Source organism: Elephas maximus, chromosome 1 (assembly GCF_024166365.1).
Source record: "Elephas maximus indicus isolate mEleMax1 chromosome 1, mEleMax1 primary haplotype, whole genome shotgun sequence".
Lineage (NCBI taxonomy): Eukaryota > Metazoa > Chordata > Mammalia > Proboscidea > Elephantidae > Elephas > Elephas maximus.
In genome coordinates, this window is record NC_064819.1 from 119,447,432 (window position 1) to 119,467,013 (window position 19,582).

Sequence of the window (19,582 nt, forward strand, 5' to 3'; positions counted from 1 at the left end):
GGTGCTGTGACTAGTACGTGCCGGGGCAGTTAACATCTGCGGTGCCCAGTGCTGAGCACGTATGGGAGAAGCTAGCACGTACCAGGCACTGTGGCAAGTGCTTTTGTGCATATTCTTGTCTAATTTTCATAACAGTTCTATGAGGTGTAGGTAGATCATTATCCACATCCCGAAGACTGAGAAGCTGAGACTCAGAGAGGCTAAGTAATTTGCCCAAGGTCACACAGAAAAGAAGTGACACACTTAAGTAGCAGTGTCTAACAAGGGTGATCTATTAAGTGATCTGTGATTGCCTGTAGAATGAAATACTTAGGTGGACAATGAGTATCCTTTTAGAAACATAATGACATGGGAAAATGTTCCTGATGTCATATGTAAACAAAGGTGCTAAAGATCATAGTGTTGGTTCTAATTTTGTTAAAGTGTATATATATAATTTTTTTTTTATATAATTAGAAATGCATGACAATAACCCTAGAAGATTGTGCACCAAAATATTACTCTGATTATCCTTTTGTGGTAGGATTTGGTTTGAGGTTTTTTTTTTTTTTTTTTTTTTTTAATGCCTATCTGTGTACATTTGTGGTCTTTATTGTCCAGTCAAGATAAATTACTTTTTTATGATCAGAAAAAAAGAATGCAGTAGGTATTAGTCGATATTTTGATGTCAGAGGCCCAAAATTCAGGAAATCTCAAAGCCACGTTATTTCTAAGATATTTATGAAGTAGGGAACATTTTAATAATATGCCACAGATGATGGTGATGGGAAAGGCAAAAATACTCTTTGGTTTCTAAAATTATACATCATATTATTTCTATTGAAATTGTACTTTGACTAGATTTTGCTTATTGTAAATTCGTCTTCCTGCCACTAAAATGTGGGTTCAGTTCTGCTACAAATAATATTAAAAGGAAGCTGCTGAAGGAAAGTCAAGAAAAGATTCCTTTACCACAGCCTATTAAGAATTACTTAGGACAGGCAATGACAAAGTAGAATATAAGCAGACAAAGGTGACTAATCTTGGCTTTCCCTTCACATTTTTAAATCTGTCTGTCTCCTCTAGGATAAGGTAACCTGCAGCAATTAATACTTAGTGATAAGTCAGCCTGAGTAAGGCTTGCTGGATGATCTGCAGGCCCCATCTCCTTGATGTGGCTTAGATCAGTACCCAGCAGTGAAGAACAGGATCATCGCGAATGAAGAGAGACACAGAACAGCTAAACTAGGATTCTCAGCCGCATTCTGTGACTCTGAGAGAATCTAAGTCTAATCCCTTGTATTCTGGGAAGGTGCCATTATGTGGTTTAAGGGAGGTTTAAAAATAATCAGCTTCTTATATGAGTGGTAGTAAGTTATTTAAGCAGTGACTATGCTTCCCAGAATTTCTGAGTGATGTAGACATTTTATTCTGATGACCCCTAAGGACCCTGTGAGCTCTGTCTCCTAAACCCAGAAGAGAAAGCAAAACTACATGGGAATAATATATATAACATAATAATGAACTCATGTTAGTTCTTCACTGTTGTTGTTCTTAGCTGCTGTCAAGTCGGGTCCCAACTCATGGGACCCCACACACAACAGGATCGGACCATTGTGATCCCAAGGGTTTTCATTGGCTGGTTTTGGGAGGTAGATCACCAGGCCTTTCTTCCTAGTCTGCCTTAGTCTGGAAGCTCCACACCTGCTCAGCATCAGAGCAGCATGCAAGCCTCCACTGACAGACTACACTGGTGGCTGTGCTGGAGATGCATCAGCCAGGAATTAAACCCAGGTCTCCCACACACAAGGCGAGAATACTACTTCTGAACCACCCTTGACTCCAGTTCTTCACAGTTAGTAATCAAAATGTCACTGATACAGTTTTCTGAGAAACTCAGGTGGGTTCAAGGAAGAGATTGCCAGTATCAGCACAGTTGAAGAACATCTGAGGCACCCAGGTGCTGATTGAAGTAGCTATTTGGATCTGGGGTTTTCACTTCTTGGAAAAAACAATAGCTACCAGATTTATTTGGCAGCAGCTATATACCAATTTCTGTGATAGGCACTAAATTATATATGTGGTTTCACTTAATTTAATACTTATTGTTATTTCTAGTTGAAGTCACATATCCAAACCCACAAAACATATGCCAGAGCTTAGATTCTAACCCAGTTCTGTATAACCTCAAAGCATCCCTCCCTCAACTGCACCGCATTTCCCTCTGACGTCTATGAAGAACTCTGTCTTTTGAGTTACAGTTTCTAGTGCTTAATAATCTTTTCAAAAAGCCAAAGGTTCCTGCCACGTCTTCCTGATTGATGTGGAAAGAGGGCTGTGTTTGTGTGAATGTTTGCCCAGGACAGTACGTGCCTGTGATGGGCGATTAAGGCATCCCCAGTACATGCTGCTGCAACAACACGCGCCCTTTGTTGGTGTTGTTTTCCAAAAACTGTAGACAATAGAGATCAGGAGGTCACACTGCCTGCTGACAACCCACAGGGCCTAGGAGGCTCTTGAAAACAATTGCTTCCCACCCCTGACAGTCTCAAATGGGTGTGCGATTAGAGTAGGAAAGGAAAAGGGAAAAATATAAACTCTAAACACAGCAGACAGCTCACACAGTACGTTGGGAGTTCACACAATTTCCTCATAAACACAGGACGGATGTTAACTTGTCCAGAACTTTTATTGCTCCGACAACTTTTAAAGCCCTCTCCGATCCATTTTAATTAGTTAAATAGAGAATATATGCACATGATACAAATTGAAAACACTCACATGGGTTGAATCATGTCCCCCCAAAATGTGTGTCAACTTGACCATGATTCCCAGCATTGTGTGGTTGTTCTCCATTTTGTCATCTCATGTATTTACCCTATGTGTTCTAAATCCTAACCTCTGTGATGTTAATGGGAGCCCTGGTGGCACAGTGGTTAAGAGCTGGGCTGCAAACCAAAAGGTCAGCAGTTCAAATCTACCAGCTGCTTCTTGGAAACCCTGTGGAGCAGTTCTACTCTGTCCTATAAGGGTCGCTGTGAGTCAGAATTGACTCTACGGCAACAGTTTTTTTTTTTTTTAAATGATGTTAATAAGGCAGGATTAGAGGCAGTTATGTTAATGAGACAGACTCAATCTACAGGATTAAGTTGTATATTGAGTCAGTCTCTTCTGAGATCTAAAAGAGAGAATTGAGCAGAAAGGAGAGGGACCTCAAACTACAAAAAAATCAATGCCAAGAGCAGAGTGCATCCTTTGGACCTGGGGTTCCTGCATTGAGATGCTCCTAGGCCAGGGAAAGGTTGATGACAAGGACTTTGCCCCAGAATCAGCAGAGAGACAAAGCCTTCCACGGGAGTTGGTGCCCTGAATTTGGACTTCTAGCCTCCTAGACTATGACAGAATAAATTTTGGTTTGTTAAAGCCACCCCCTAGTGGTATTTCTATTATAGCAACACTAGATAACTAATACATGTGGTATAACAGTAGGGCCTCAAAACAAATTTCCTGCAGATGGCTGGGCAATGGGCAGCTCACGGAGATGCTTACAGTCACAGTGCTTGATTCCAGAGTAACAAGCCTCAGACTTGGCTCTCTATGCCCTCCAGAAGCTTGTTGTCTGGTCAGAAGGATCATAACTGATGTGTTTTACCTCCTTGGGGTACAGATAAATCTTATCTCTTGAAAGCCAGGCCAGGATGTAGGTTGAGGGGTCTCCAGCCTCAGCCATGTGCTGAGGCCTGGCACTGAATCCAGACCCTAGTGCAGACTCGGCTTCCTAGCGGAGCTCCCCATGGGGGCCTTGGTTATTCTTTCCTGTGAGTAGATGTTTGTTGGGATCGTCTAAATTTATCAGAGAGATCTGATAATGTCAACCCTCAAAAGGATCAGCATTTTGATTCCTTTCCTTCCATGATATCCCTGGACACCTGAGTAAAACTGATGATTCGTTTCCTCAAGGGAGGGAAGAAATGTCAGGCCACAGAAAAGGTTGTTACACCTCTCTACTAGGACATAGCTGAAAACCAAACCAAACCCATTGCTGCTGAGTCAGTTCTGACTTACAGCAACCCTATATGACAGAGTAGAACTGCCACATAGGGTTTCCAAGGAACAGCTGGTAGATTTGAACTGCCAACGTTTTGGTTAGCAGCCCAGCTCTTAACCACTGGAGCCCTATATGTATAAAACCTAAGCGAGGCTATTTTAAGTGATACTTTCCAGAATGAAGAAGAGTTTTGCTGCCTTCGTTGCTACACATAGAAGCAGAGGATAGCTTTTAAGTAGTAGCCTTTCACTAAGTAAGTAAATAAATAAATAGAAGCATATAGGCATACCTATATAAGAAATGCTAGTATATAGATAGGCGGCTGGGTTAGACGAGTACTATACTTGCCAAGTACCCTGGTGTGTATATATATATATATATATATATATATATATATATATGCAGGTGTGTAAAAATTAAACAATAACTCAGTCAAATGAACTTAAGAACCTTCACAAGGTAGTTTGTGCTTGTCTGGGGTGTAGCATAGACCATAATTATTAAAAAAAAATAGAGAGAGCAAAGTATCAGTGTGGACCAGGGGCCTCTGGGGAGACTTTATGGAAGAGTAGAGAACATTTAGGAGCCCTGGTGGTAAGGTGGTTAAACTCTCGGCTGCTAACCGAAAGATCAGCGATTCGAATCTACTGCATACTCCATGGAAGGAAGATGGGGCAGTTCTCCTCTGTCCTATAGGGTCCTTATGAGTCGGAATCAACTTGATGGCAATGGGTTTTGGGTTTGGGAGAACATTTAGCTTACCAATCATTTGAATGACTGCTGAGATATAGCAAGACAGGGACAAGAAAAGTATTTCTATAAGAAACAGTGGAGCCAGAAATATTTAAAGGACAGCAAATAAACCACTTTCACTAAGATGGGAAATGTGAATAGTAAGAAATAAGGGGATCATCTAAAAGCCTTTCTACATAGCTGTGTGTTTCCCGGGTGTTATGGATTGAATTGCATCCCAACACATTACAAAATATGTGTTGTAAATCCTAACCTCAATACCTGTGGTTATAGTACCATTTGGGAATGAGTTGTCTTTATTATGTTAATGAGGCAGCCTTAGTATAAGGCAGTCTCTTTTGAGATATAAAAGAGATTAAACAAGCAAGCTAGGAAACAAGATGGGGAAAAGAGATGCCAAGCCACATGAAGATTGCCCAGGAACAGAAGCTAAAAAGAGACAAAGACCTTCCCCAGAGTCAACAGAGAGAGGAAGCCTTCCCCCAGAGCTGGCACCCTGAATTCAGACTTCTAGCCTCCAAAATGTGAGAAAGTAAATTTTTGTTTGCTAAAGCCATCCACTTGTGGTATTTCTGTTAGAGTAGCAGTTTTTTTTAGCAGTAGATAACTAAGACACCAGGTGACCAGAGACAAATGTTAATCCATTTTTCTAATATGTTTATTTTTCTTTTTCTCTATTATGGATAAATACTATGGTTAGTATTTCAAAAGCTTTTGTGTCAGCTCTTAAAGGGAAGATATAAATAGAAAAGGGCAGAAGATATATTCTGATATCATTGAAGATTCAAGTCTCTGGCCTTCCTTGAGGGGGAGGCTCTCTGGAGTATTTTTCCGTGTGTCAGATATCAATAGGCTCCTTCATGAGCCTTTTCTAGCAATTGCTCTTAGTCGGGATAGCAAGTACAAGAAGAATGTAGTACTTTATGGAGTCCTGCAGAATGTTGTGTCTGGGATCGAGTTATTTTTCCACCCCTTGGTTCAGCTTTCCTGACTGTAAGAACCACAGCCAATTTGTTCAAGAGAATCATTGAACTATTTTGTGTTTATGTGCCTTTTGAAGACCAGTTTCATACAAAGCTCAGTTACCCTTTAATTACTTACTTTAAAAAAAAAAGATAATCAAATTTAGTATGGGTGCAGGTAGTGATTTATATGCTTTCACCAGCGGCTCATAACTAAGGAGGTTAATGTACGTATCTACCAAATTCACTTTTTGTTAAGAGGTTTTCGCCTTTGTCAAAGCAAAGCAAATTTACCGAATTAAGTTGTGCATGACCAGAAGCTATTATAAAATGTGAGGTGGAAATTAATGCACTGAATCATCTATCAGATGTCTCTCTCTCTTTTTTTTAATATGCTGGAACACTGAAGTTAATATAATGAGCAGGTCTTCCAAAGGGTGTGTGTGTGTGTGTGTGTGTATCAGTATCATCTTTAATCTAACTTGAAACCTAGAGTTGTTAAACTCCCACACCACCAAATAATCTTTATCCAAACGTATATAGTATGGTTAACATATTCAGAAGATACCGTCACGCTAAATATCAGCAGTGGGAACTGACTTCCTTTTCAGAGTGAAATTCTGAATTGTATTGCTTACTTTCTTGATTTAGTTTAGTATGTATATGTTTAATGTTTTACAGAGATTTTTATGAACTTATTGGACTTCTTGTTATTTTGTATGGTTTAAATTTAATCATGGGTAGTTATCAGTGAGACTTAAAATTATGTGGTATAATTTTACACATCATTTTGTGTTTCATGAATTTTGATAAACAAGATACTCCAGTTGCATGCCACCACCCAAAAAACCCAGGGAAAAAAGATGTATTTTGTGTCCCATTGTAGATTGGCGGATGTTGCAGCCTCACTGTGTTCTGCGTGCGTGACAATAGGTTAACTCGGATACCTGCAGAGTTGTCACAGGCGACAGAACTTCATGTCCTGGATGTGGCAGGGAACAGGTAAGCAACTTCTGGTTGGCTTTGCTTGAGGCCGAGGAACAAATGTGAGTACACCACTGTCTGCTGTGCATCTTTGCCATCTTGCGTTTGCCCCATCTCCTAGAATATCTGTTAGTCAGATGACCCCAACCAGGGAGTTCTCAAAATGGGAGATGAAGTGATTGAGCCCAGTGGGGTAAAGAAGGTCAGGGCCTACCTGAACACGGGATCTTTAAAGTTGAAGTGGGCACTTCTATAGAAATGCTTCCCAGAACGACAATTGAATGGAATAAGGGAAAGAACACTTAGTTTTGGGGGACTTAGGTTTTGCCTTAGCTGTTATAACTGGCTTTTGTAAGTCATCCTGGGTTTCAGAATCTCCCCATCTGCAACATGAGCTTGAAGCTTGAATGAGTTTGAACTAGATTTTAGCTAGGGGTCTTGATGGGCACTGCTGGTGACTCTGAACTCCCTGAAATTGTAGCAAAATTGTATTCAGGCACATTTTTCTGACATGAGGATTTACATCTCTTGTCAGAAACTCCATGTGATTCATAATAAAAAAAAAAAAAGAGCCACCAAACTGATATCCCCAAGGGTGCAACAGCACCTTTTCTCAAGTTCTGGGGTCACAAGCACTGTTAGACTGCCAGTTTCTGGAATGTGCCTTCTCCTCACCTTTATAGAATGTAGATGTGTTTCAGTGACTCCGAACTAATTTCAGCACCCCAGATGACATATGTACTTTCTCTCCCTGAGCCTAAACAATCCCTTCTCTGTACCTGGGACCTTCTTCTCTATGTCCTACCTCTCTTCTTTATTGCTTGTGCTTTATCTTCTCCTGGAAGCCTTCTTCTCTCTGAATTTGCAGTTGGTGAACTTCCCCTACCCTCCTACTCACAGGCAATGGTAATCGCCTGTTTACATGTGTTAACCCTCCTAAATGTAATGTTACCTAAAGCTAGATCTCATGGTTTATGTGCCATTATATCACTCCTCTCTTGTACAGTGCCTGGCACATGGTAGATACCTGGAAAATACTTATTGACTGAATAGAAATGTGAATCGTTTTTGCATAAAGAACAGCAGACTACTGCGAAATGTCTTACATCACAGGCTTCATTGCCAAAAGGAATTAAAAATTTGCTTTCAAGTGTAACATGATTAGAGAGGGAAAAGTGCTTAGCCAGGGAATGATCAATGACTTGAAATGGTGAATGCCAGCAATCTGAAGAATGTTTTGGGGGCTGTCTCCTCAGTGCTGATTAGCTAGTCACTTAGGTCAGACATAACCCAGCATTTTTCATTCTTGGTAATGCATCATAGACAGCAGGGCTAAACAAACAGTGTTACTCTACTGGAGCTCAGGGATGAGTTATGACCTCAGGGAATGCTCACCTTTTTGAAGTCAATGCTTTTGGGACATCTTGGTTGATTCTTAAGACCACTGTGTGGCTGCTGGAAACTCAGGACTAATTTGAGTTGAATGTTGAATTTCTGCTGGACCAAGCATGGCATGAGACATAGAACTTGAGAAGGACGTTTCTTTCCAGACCTCTCACCTCCAGCAATAGAAGCTCAATGACTCCAAACACTTCCTGGCCCTTGTTAGAAGGTGTGCATGAATTTGTTAGTGCCAATTCTGGAGCAGAAAGATGGCTCCGACGTCTAAAAACTGTTCTTTTCACAGGAGTAAGGCCCCATTCTCTAGTTCTCAGAAGAAGGGAGGGTTAAATTTTTATTATGCTTGGGCTAGGTTGGAAAAACTCCAGTTAAAAAATATAGTTACATAGCTGCTATCTGAGTCAGGTTAGTGTGTCATTTAGTCCATGTAAATATCGATTCAAAACCAAATTTTAAGCCAATTAAAATATTTAATTACTACTTATTAACTGTCAGTATAGAAACTAATAACAATAATACGTTTTTAAAAAGGCTACATACCATGTCTGCCAAAGGCTTACAGAAGTGTCCCCCAACAGGAAGTCATACTAAATACAAGAGAAGTTTCTGCCTCTTCTCTCAAGCATATAAAAATAGCAAATGGCAGTGGGGAGACTGTTAGTTTACAAAAGCTTTCTTTTACAAGAGTGATAGGATAAATTATAGCCAGGATAACTGTGAAGTGCCACTTAGACACTAAATATCAGACTCTCTGTGACAGTAAAGAAGGAAAGTATCTTGTATCATCAGCTACGCATGGGCACAGAACACAGAATTACTTAATTCTTGGGTTCAATTTCATAGAAATATTACCAAGTATACAAAGTTGGGTTTCTGAGGATATTCACTACAGTATTGTTGTCGTTGGGTGCCATCGAGTTGATTCACATGGAAGCAGAGTAGAACTGTCCCATAAGGTTTTCTTGGCCGTAATCTGTAGAAGCAGATCATCAGGTCTTTATCCCACAGAGCTGCTCGGTGGGTTTGAACTGCCAACCTTTTGGTTAGTAGCTGAGCACTTAATCATTGTGCCACCAGGGCTCCTTCACTGCAGTATTAGTAGTCCAAATACTAGAAACAATGGCTGTCAATGAAAGAGTTGTTTGTACCTTTGAATTTTGTACTGTATATATGTATTACCTAATAAATCAAATTAAAACCTAACAGTATAGCTGTACTGGGGGAAACTGAACAGATGAAGAATGATATTTCTCTCTGTGGTGACGTGGAAGGGGTCCATGATACTGAATGAAAAGAGTAGTTGTTGAACAATATGTAACACTCATTTTTTTTAAAAAAACACTATCCAGTACACCAAAATATTAATAGTAGTTCCCCAAGAGGAGGGGGTGTGGACTTGGAGGTAAATGGAATTTTCACTTTAATTATTTTGGTATTGTTTAATTTTTTTTCACTGATCATGTTCTCTAGCTATATATGTATATTTTTTAAACATGTTTTTAAACTTTGCTTAGAACGAAATATTCTAGTAAGACATAATGTAAACAGGTGAAAAGTTAAATTGTAAGAAACCTTCGGTCATAGGGTAAAATAATATCACATTGATAAGTAGGCCAAGTTTACTTGCTAAATAAATTTGACAAAGCAATTGCTATAGTAATTCAGAGGCAGGGAAGGTCACTTCAGGCTGTGGATTTAACCGAAGACCAGTTCATTTGCTTTAGTCCTTGTACCATTGGTGTAAATAGTAACCACAGGCTTTTTATTTCTGAGATGATGTGGTCCTAAATAGAACATAGAGATGTGTAGAAATGGAGCTGTAGCTTCACGTGTTTACCCTGTTCTGTAGTGTACAGAAGGTACTAGAATAAACCAAAAATATATTATTAGCTTCTCTGGAAAGTAGGGATATGTATTTTTTAATCTATTTCCTGACTTGGAGTTGGGATGCCTCGCCCAAGAGAAACAGAGGAGCGTGTGTGTCTTTTCTCCCCAGACCCCAGTGGAGCAGTGAGAGCACAGAATTTCAGTGTGCAGACTGTACGGGGAACAGGGCCTTTTTTTTCCTTACCACTGCTGGGGCCACATCTGTCCCCGAGACACTTGTGAACAAGCCCACGTGTGGTGTGTACTCAGTTGGTAGCAGCCATAGTCAGGCTGGCACTTTCTTTGCAGGAAAACTGGTGCTTTAGACAACTCATTACCCTATATACCTTACTTAAATATGATTACATTTATATACTGTAGAGTCCAGTAATTTATTTTAGCTTTCACCATATAGTTTGTCATCCTTAGAAGCTATTACTTAATGTTCTTTCTAGCTTTTTATTTAAACCTTTGCATTAGTAGTCAGCTGGGAGGCCAGTTATTAGTCTGAGAATTTATGATGGCCACGTTTGAGTATCTGTGTTCTGTGCCGTTTTCAAATCATGATTTCTTTTTTTTCTTTTATGCTCGCGTGGTTAAGAAAGGCAGAGATGCTGACTATAGGTTTCTTGATAAAGACCTTGAAACTTTAAAATTCTGCAGAATGCTAGCTTACCTCCTGTTTTAAAAGAAACAAGGAAAAAAGTTTCAGAAGAAACTGTCCTTTTGTTCAAGAAAGTGAAAAAGAGTCATTTCCCATAAGTTGTCAATTTAGTGGTATATATCTCTGAAAATGCAATACTAATCTTGGTAAGCTGTGTAAGTAGATTTCCCACGTATGTTGAGTGAAAATGGTTATATAATCTCATGAAAGAAATACATGCTATCATATAATTTTTTTATAGAATTAATTGGCCAGAGATTCTTTTATGCAGAGGTGCCTCATTTTATAAAGTAATGAGATATTATTATTCATCTATTTTATGAAGTAACTTCCAAGACTGATCCATAATTTAATAATGTGGATTCATCCTTACAGTGAAAATACTTGATCAAATATAGCCTTAAATTCCTTACACCTTACATTTCTGGCAAACAGCGGTTTGGTTGTTTTCAAAGTGAATTCGTAGACTAGTTTGAAGCATTGGTTTTCACTAAGCAGGTTGTCTCACTGTTGGCATTTTGGGCCAGAGGTGGGGAGGATCCCTGGTCCCTACCCCGCTAGGTTCCACTAGCACCTTCCCCCAGTTGTGACAACTGAAAATATCTCCAGACATTGCCAAATGTCCCCTGGGGGCATAATTGTCCCTATTGGAAAACCATTATGCTTAAAGTAAATTTTAGCAAGTGCCAAGTACATATGATTTTTGGCAGGTAGCCTTTTGGTTCCCTACTTACTAAATAGATTTAAATGGCTACAGCCAAGCCGTCAAATCTTTGTGAAGCATAAATATAAAACTGATCTTTAGGTGTCACATTACAGTTTTCATATATACTGTCTCATTTGAAACTGAAAACAATCTGATGCGGATATTAATTATCACGTAGGAGCCTGAGAGGTGGGAGTTTCCAGAAACTGAAAGATAAAAATTTAAATTGGAATACTTAAAATAATCTTAGGGGAAGCAAATGGAGCCCACAGCCATGAATTTTTTTTTTTTTTTTTTAATCTTTAACTGCACCTTAAACTGTCTGCCACCCAGGTATCTCTTTTCCTCTTATGACCGTTATTCAGATGCTCCTGGAAATATGTAATCCTGAGGCCTCACATAGGGTCACTGTAAGTCAGAATTGACTCAATGGCAATGTTTTTTTAAGGCCTTATACCAGCCTTGTCAAGGAGGCTATTGCCATTGAGGTAGTAAGGACTTTCTGCTTTCAGGTCCTTCCACAATTAGACTGGTTTTGCTTTTTCTTTAAATTGAAACCTCCTAATGCAAGACCTCGATGGCAGTGGGTTTAATGCAAGACCTATGAGTTGGAATTGACTTGACCTTAACGGGTTTGGTTTGGTTTTGATAATGCAAGACCTAAGAATGCATCCTGTAATTAGCTGAACTTTTTGTCTTTCTTTTTTTTTGCCCTATGTCCTAAAGATCCTAATGAGAGATCTTTAACCTACTAAAAAATCTACTCACAAAGGCTAAATGAAGCCTATTAGGAGCCCTGGTGACACAGAGGTTAAGAGCTTGGCTGCCAACCAAAAGGTCAGCAGTTTGACTCCGCCAGCTGCTCTTTGGAAACCCTATGGGGTAATTCTGCTCTGTCCTGTAGGGTTACTATGACTCAGAATCAGCTCAGCAGCAGTGGGATTAGTATAAACCTGAAGCATTGGTAGCTCAGTGGTAGAATTCTCACCTTCCATGCAGGAGACCCAGGTTTGACTTCCAGCCAGGGCACCCCTTGCACAGCCACCATCTGTCAGTGGAGGCTTGTGTGTTGCTGTAATGCTAAACAGGTCCTCAACAGTGCTTCCAAACTAAGACAGATTGGGAAGAAAGGCCTGGCAATCTACATTCAAAAATCCATCAGAGAGAACCTTATGCATCACAATGATTTGATCCATGGTCTATGGAGTTACCAAGAGTCAGGCACTGACTTGACAGCAGCTAACAAGTATAAACATACCATCTTTGTACACTTCGAACCCAATACCAGGAAACTGTTTTTAATTGTTTTCTCTGTTTTTATTGATAGGAATTGATTTAATTACAAAATTGGAGGTCATGATATCTCCCTTTGTTTTAAACTAGGTTGCTGCATCTGCCTTTATCCCTGACCACCTTGAAGCTGAAGGCTCTTTGGTTATCTGACAACCAATCCCAGCCTCTGCTAACGTTCCAGACAGACACAGACCATACCACAGGGGAGAAGATTTTAACCTGTGTCTTACTTCCTCAGCTGCCTTCTGAACCTACTTGCCAAGGTGAATTTAAGGACACTAACCATGTGACCCTGAGAATGGGTAGGGACTGATGTCTACCCATGAAGCCTCTTACTTCCACATGTGGATGTGGTTGTATTTTGTTTAACCTGTCTCTAGGGCCACTGGTGGGACTCCTTGAGGAAGAGTACCCTGCATCCTTGCAGAAAAAGGGCGTCTTACAACTGTTTATCATGTTTGAATCTCCTTGAACAGCCTTTCAGATTTAAATTTTAGCTAAGGCTGAAAATACAAATGCTTCTAGAAAAAATAACAGTTACTCAAAACCCACACTTACAGTATGAGGATTAGTAGCTAACACCACTGGCATACTGTTTTTAAGCCAGTGAGTTGTTTTGAGTTATTGCATCTCTGTTTTGTAAATTATCCATGGTTTTAAGAACTATTCACACTAGCATCAAAATGCTATTATAATTCCTTTGCTGAGAGCTGGGTTTGATAGAAGAGAACCATGAGTCAAAGTAAACAGGATTTGGTTTGGAGTGTGCTCAGAGTATGGGGTCCCCCAAATTGGAAGGGCCCCCAAACCAACTTGCCAATCCCAACTTTGTTAGGTGAACTTTTAAAACCCTACAAGAAAAATATGGTAGAAGGTATTACTAAGGAAAGTACTAGTATCCAACATGAGGCATTAGTGGTTCAATGGTAGAGTTCTCAGAAGACTCAGGTTCGATTCCCAGCCAGTGCACCTCACGTGCAGTTACCACCCCCATCTGTCACTGGAAGCTGGCATATTGCTAAGTTTCAGTGGAGATTCCAGACTAAGATGGACTAGGAAGAAAGACTTGTGACAATATACTTCTGAAGGTCAATGAAAATCCTATGAATTACAATGGTGTGACCTGCAACTGATCATGGGGATGAGTAGGATTGGGCAGCGTTTTGTTCAGTTGTGCATGGGGTCACCGTGAGTTAGGGGCCAACTTGATGCAGCTATCAACAGCTGACGATAACAGTATTCAACATGATTAGCCACATCACTGTCATGACAGTTTTTAAAGTTAGTGTGTAGAAGAGAACTAGGAAAAAGAATTGTGAGTGATTAAGATATTCTGTGATGAAATAGTAAACATATAAATTTCACAGATATTTTACATGATCTCAACTAGAATTATGCATCATTGAAAAGAGGGGGCAACCCTGTCCAAGGCCTTTTACTTTTTTTTTAATTGTGATAAAATACATATAACAAAACATTTGCCATTTTAAGCATTTTTAAGTGTATAATTCAGTGACAATTGCATTCACGGTGTTGTGCACTCTTACCACTATTCATTTCCAGATGGTTTTTATTCCCCTAAACAGAAACTCAGCACGCCTTAAGTTATGGTTAAGGGGCCCATTTTTATTTATTTTTAAAGCCAAGACTTGGAAGCTGAAATTATTCACTTGTCTTCCTTATTTCAGCTGTTATACCCCTGGTTCTCCTATGTATTCTGCATAAGACCAGTTGCCGTTGAGTGGATTCTGATTCCTGACAACCCCATGTATGTCAGCAGGACTGTGCTCCACAGGGTTGTTTTGATGGCAGATTTTTTTGGAAATAGATCACCAGGCCTTTCTTCAAAGGTGCCTCTAGGTGGACTTGAACCTCCAACTTTTGGATTAGCAGCAGAACACATCAACTGCATGCACCATGTAGAGACTCAGTTATTCTGCCTGGTCAGCCAAATTGGTACATAGCGGTTGCCAGGCACATGAACCAGAGTTCCCTGTTGATGTGCCCTTTGTCCCGACAGAGAATCTGCCTCGCTGTGGTGCACTGGAGAGCTTGGTAAATGACGTCTCCGATGAAGCCTGGAATGAGCGTGCAGTAAACAGAGTCAGTGCAATCCGATTTCTAGATGATGAAAAAGATGAAGACGACAATGAAACGGTAGGGAAATGGAAATTCTTTGCCTCTGTGAAAGTTCAAATTTAAAAGCTTCCCAAACATTGAGAATGGTACCTAATAAGGATTTATTTTAAAATAGCGTATTCTCTGTTTTGCGTTTAGCATTTAGAATTCATTTAAAAGACAAAAGTCGGTATTCCTAGGTATTGATTCACAAAGTGTAAATAAGGAAAATGGGACTTTAGGTTTTTTTATCTGAACAGTTTATAGTCTTTTTTTTTTTCTCTATTTGTGATATCTTGCACTCTGTAACTTCCACTGTTTTCTTAATTCCCACCCACCCCCACCCCATTTATGGCTGTACTGTGGTAGAGAGAGATCTCTATTGACTCCACTCACATTTCATCATGTGTGATATAGCTTCCCTTCTGTTGTACCAGGCTTCTCTGCCTTCGTAAGACCAGGTCTCATCTTTACCTTTGTGGAGAGTGCTTGTGATTCTGGTGGGATGACCTTAGGACTTACTTAGAAATCAGGAACAGATTTAAAAATATATCGCACCCTTACTTTCATTTGTCCTTGAAGGTATCTTTCGGCCACTTTCAGCAGAACATACTACTGTAAACATCTGACCTTTGTTTTGTCTTACATTGGAGTAAGGGAAACATCTCCAAGAGTCTGTGAAAACTCCTGAAATCTTCCTACAAGTTGACTTTGGCATCTTAAACTCCTTGCACTAATTGAGATTTTCATAAGCAGACCTTTGAGGGCGTACTTGCAGCCACCAAAACAAAAGGCAACTTTACATCGTTTCCTTTAAACCAAAACTATTGCCGTCGAGTTGATTCCAACTCACAGCGACCCTGTAGGACCTAGTAGAGCTGCCCTACATGGTTTCCAAGGCTGTACATCTTTACAGGAGCAGACTGCCACATCTTTCTCCCTCAGGGTGGCTGGTGGGTTTGAACCACCAATCTTTCAGTCAGCAGTGAAGCGCTTAGCCAGTGAGCAATCATTATTCTGCCATTCTAGCTGTCATCAAATGAGATTTTAGTTGTTTACAGTAGTCAAGTGCAAAGTGCAAATAGGAAATGACAAAATAACTTCACCATAAATGACTCTTTAATGCTTACCTCATGGCTTGTTGGAGTCTGATTATTTTACCAGATACTTCATTGCCTCAATAGTGCTCTCTCAGTATTTTGTTACCCTAGTTTGGCTCTTCCTGAAACTCCTGGACAGGCCATTTAAAAGGTAAAAAGGCCGTTTTATGAGCTGAAGAGCATGCAAAGTGTTAAATAATATGATTTTTTAAAAATTACCCATACCCTGTAACTTCACTTCCAGCACTGTGGTCTTTATTAGAAGAATGTGAACTTTCATCAGTAGGCCATATAAATAGCCCACACAGCAACAAAATAAGAAAAGAAGCCCTTCTCTGCCCACTGGCTTCCCTTTTTCTTTAACTCTGATGCCTCCAGGGCTGAAGGAAACCAGAACTACTTTTGGGTTATAGTAGAATATTATACTGATATTAATTTAGGTTTTTTTTTTTTAACCCTTTACCCTTTTCTTCCTCCACACCCGACAATTATGTTTTTAAATTTTTTACTGTTCATGGAACTTTATTTTTATATTACACTAATCTCATTTTTAAATAGTATTCTTTTATTTTAAAAGTAATCTTGCTATCTTGACTAACTGAGTTATATGAAATACTTTTATCTTCCATTAATTACTAGTAAATAAAAAAAAAAAGCAGTTGATAAATGCACATAGCTCCAAAGAAAGCCTTTTCACCGGCTTTAACTCATAATCTCTAAGGAGCAGCTTTGTATTAGAATGCTAATACCTGGAAGCTTTGTATTCGAAAGAGTAATGGGATAAAACCAAAGCACTCACTGCATTGTTTGTTTTTAGAGAACACTTCTAAGGCGAGCCACTCCACACCCAGGGGAGTTAAAGAGCATGAAAAAGACAGTGGAGAATTTACGGAATGACATGAATGCTGCTAAAGGACTGGATTCCAACAAAAACGAGGTCAACCATGCCATTGACCGAGTGACCACTTCTGTGTAGCGTTTCACCTCCGAATTTTACCTCCTGTGTCTTCCCCTGCTGTCAGAGATGTTCCTGTCTGCTTCCAAGGAGCCTCATGCAGTCCTTTGTCTTAACCAGAACCTGGCACATCATCTCCCCAAGTGGCGTGTTGGGATGCTGCCCTCTCAAAGGAAGTGCCTTACTCTAATGCATCAACCCGTCTTTGCACCAGTGATCTCCTGGCCCGACTTCTTTTTTTTCAGTTGTTTGTAATAAGTAGAATACACTACTGTAAACATCTGATCTTTGCTTTTGTCTTCTGTTGGGGAAAGGGAGCAGGAAGGGGAATTTTTATCCTCTTCCCTTCCATAACTGCTGGAACATTGTGGATGCCAAGTTCTCTTGGACCTACTGACGAGAGTGTTTTATGTGTGGGGACGAAAACTGATAACTTTTTAAACCCTTTTTTGGCAGCTCAGATGGTGTAAATTTTAAAAATTTTGTATAGGTATTTCATAAGAAAAAATATGTATTTCTTTGTTGTTATTTTATCATGGAAACGGTACATATTTTTAGTATTTGTGCAGGAAAAAAAAATAGTCCTAAAGTATTTGTTTTTATTTGTACATCCACTGTGCCTTACTGTAACCTGTGTCATGTCAAACCAACTGTAAACAGTGGCATCTTTGAGCAGTGTGGTACTTTTAAAGCAGTGTTGGATTTTAGTTAGAAATCTACCTGATGGATTTGTTTTTAACCAAAAAAGAGAATTACCACTGGTTCGTAAATTAATATCAATTGATTTTTTTTTTAAAGTTGAACCAAAGGATTAAACTACTTATATGTCATTTCTTAAACTGTAGCTTCTCATGAGTGAGTCTGTTATAACGAGGGCAGTGTTAGACTGCACACACTCCAAAGTAAGTGCCGTTTATAAAATAAATAGAACAGGAAAGCACACAAAGAGAAAGCTGGTTCAGAAATCCAGTGGGGAAATAAATCATGTACTGCAAAGGAAATTATGATTTTTACTGAAGATAGCTTTAAAAGTTTTATAGCCAGATATAAAACCATAATAAAGAAAAATAACCTACGACCCTCATAAAAATGTTGGTATCTTCATAAGTGCAATTTTAATTTGTAAATAGAATTTGAATCAAAGTATAACAAAATACTGCTTCAAGATTTAATTTTAAATCTGCTAACTTAAGAGGTATGGGGGTATGTTTTGGTGTGATTCTATTGATTTTTTTGTTTTGTTTTTTTGTATGATGTGATAAAAGAGAAATGAAAAGTCCTAGTCACTACGTGGTGTCTAGGGGAATCATGTCATTTTATTTTTCCTCCATGAAATAAACTCAACCTGGACATTGGCTGTACAGCTTTTCAAAATTAATTATTACGTATATGTACAGGCATACCTGTGTGGTGCAGATGGTTGAGCACTTGGTCACTAGCTGAAAGGGTGGTGGTTTGAATCCATCCAGAGGCACCTTGGAAGGAAAGGCCTGGCGATTCACTTCGGAAAGGTCACAGCCACTGAAAACCCTACGGAGCAGCTCTGTTTGGAAACACGAGTCTGAATCGACTCCACGGCAACCGGTTTATGTATGTACAAACGATAGCAGGTAGCCAACTCCTTTGACAATGCGTTCCTTCTGTTAAATATCTGAAACTACTGGCCAGTCTTGATTTAACCTCCTACGGGGCTTGCACTCACTTGGCATTCTCACACGAAGGGCAGGCATCAGAATTGCCTTCGACTCTGGCCTGTAAGTTTGGGTTGTGGCTGTCTGGTTATTTGGATTCCTTGGAAACCAATTTTCAGTTAACCAAATACTATTTCTGTACATTTACTTATTGGGCTCATTTTGCTTTTTAGGTTGTGTGTGTGTGTATATATGTTTGTATTTTTGAAACTATTTATTGAGTTGAAAGTACATGCCATATAAGCAGGTTTTGCTGAGTCAGCTTTATACCTTGTTCCCTAGAAAGCCTCCTTAATCTATGGATAACCCATTTTCTTTTCTCCTTTTTAAGATTTGAGTATACTCTGTTTTGCTTTAAGCCTGTAAAGATGATGCCACTAACTCATGGGCTGATCATAGACAAACAAATTGGTTTTATTTAAGGTAAGTTCTCTTGACATCAAAGAACTTGTAGCGTTCTTTTGTATGTGTGTATATATATAAAGCCTACCCTTTGCCACTCAGTTAATTGCGGGTCCAGTGGGACAGAGGTGGACAGATTTGTGTTGGTGTGTGTGTTTGAATTTTTCTAGGAAATTTTATGACTTAATTGTTTCCTTTGGCCTATCTCCTTTACTTCACATTCGCCCGATTGTCTGTATTGTTTTGTTTTGTTTTTTTCCCCAGTTTGGGGTATTTGTTTTCTTCCTTGAGAAGGAAAAGTTACTTTCATCACAAGCTCTTATGGTCTGTGACACTGTGATGCTCTTTAACATCAGGATGTTGATACCAAACTTAGGCTTCAGAATGGAAACGGCACCAGCCAAACAGTCCCAACTTGAGAACATACCCAGCCTTTCCGATGATGCCTCTCTTATAGCTATGAGGAAAATTTTATGAGAAAGGATACCTTTCTCTTGTGAGCCTAGTGCCAAACGTTCCCGATCTGTTTCTAGGGGAGAGTGCTATATGGAATTGTCAGGAGTCCATAGCCCCCAGTCTGGCTCTTCTTTAAGAAAGGGAGAAGTACAAAGTATGGCCAAAGTGTTTGTCTTGTGGGAGTGACATATAAAAGCAGCAAAG

At 39.5% G+C, this 19,582-nt stretch overlaps 1 protein-coding gene across 1 annotated transcript in view; it reads left to right on the forward strand.

The window, feature by feature from the left end:
• Positions 1 to 16,850, forward strand: part of LRRC1 (leucine rich repeat containing 1) — a 165,573-nt gene extending 148,723 nt beyond the window's left edge. Inside the window, exons 11-14 of the mRNA XM_049894592.1 lie at positions 6,629 to 6,744; positions 12,747 to 12,919; positions 14,677 to 14,813; positions 16,692 to 16,850. Coding sequence (XP_049750549.1) covers positions 6,629 to 6,744; positions 12,747 to 12,919; positions 14,677 to 14,813; positions 16,692 to 16,850 — 585 coding nt within the window. The remainder of the gene's footprint in view (positions 1 to 6,628; positions 6,745 to 12,746; positions 12,920 to 14,676; positions 14,814 to 16,691) is intronic.
• The last annotated feature ends 2,732 nt before the right edge of the window (positions 16,851 to 19,582 follow it).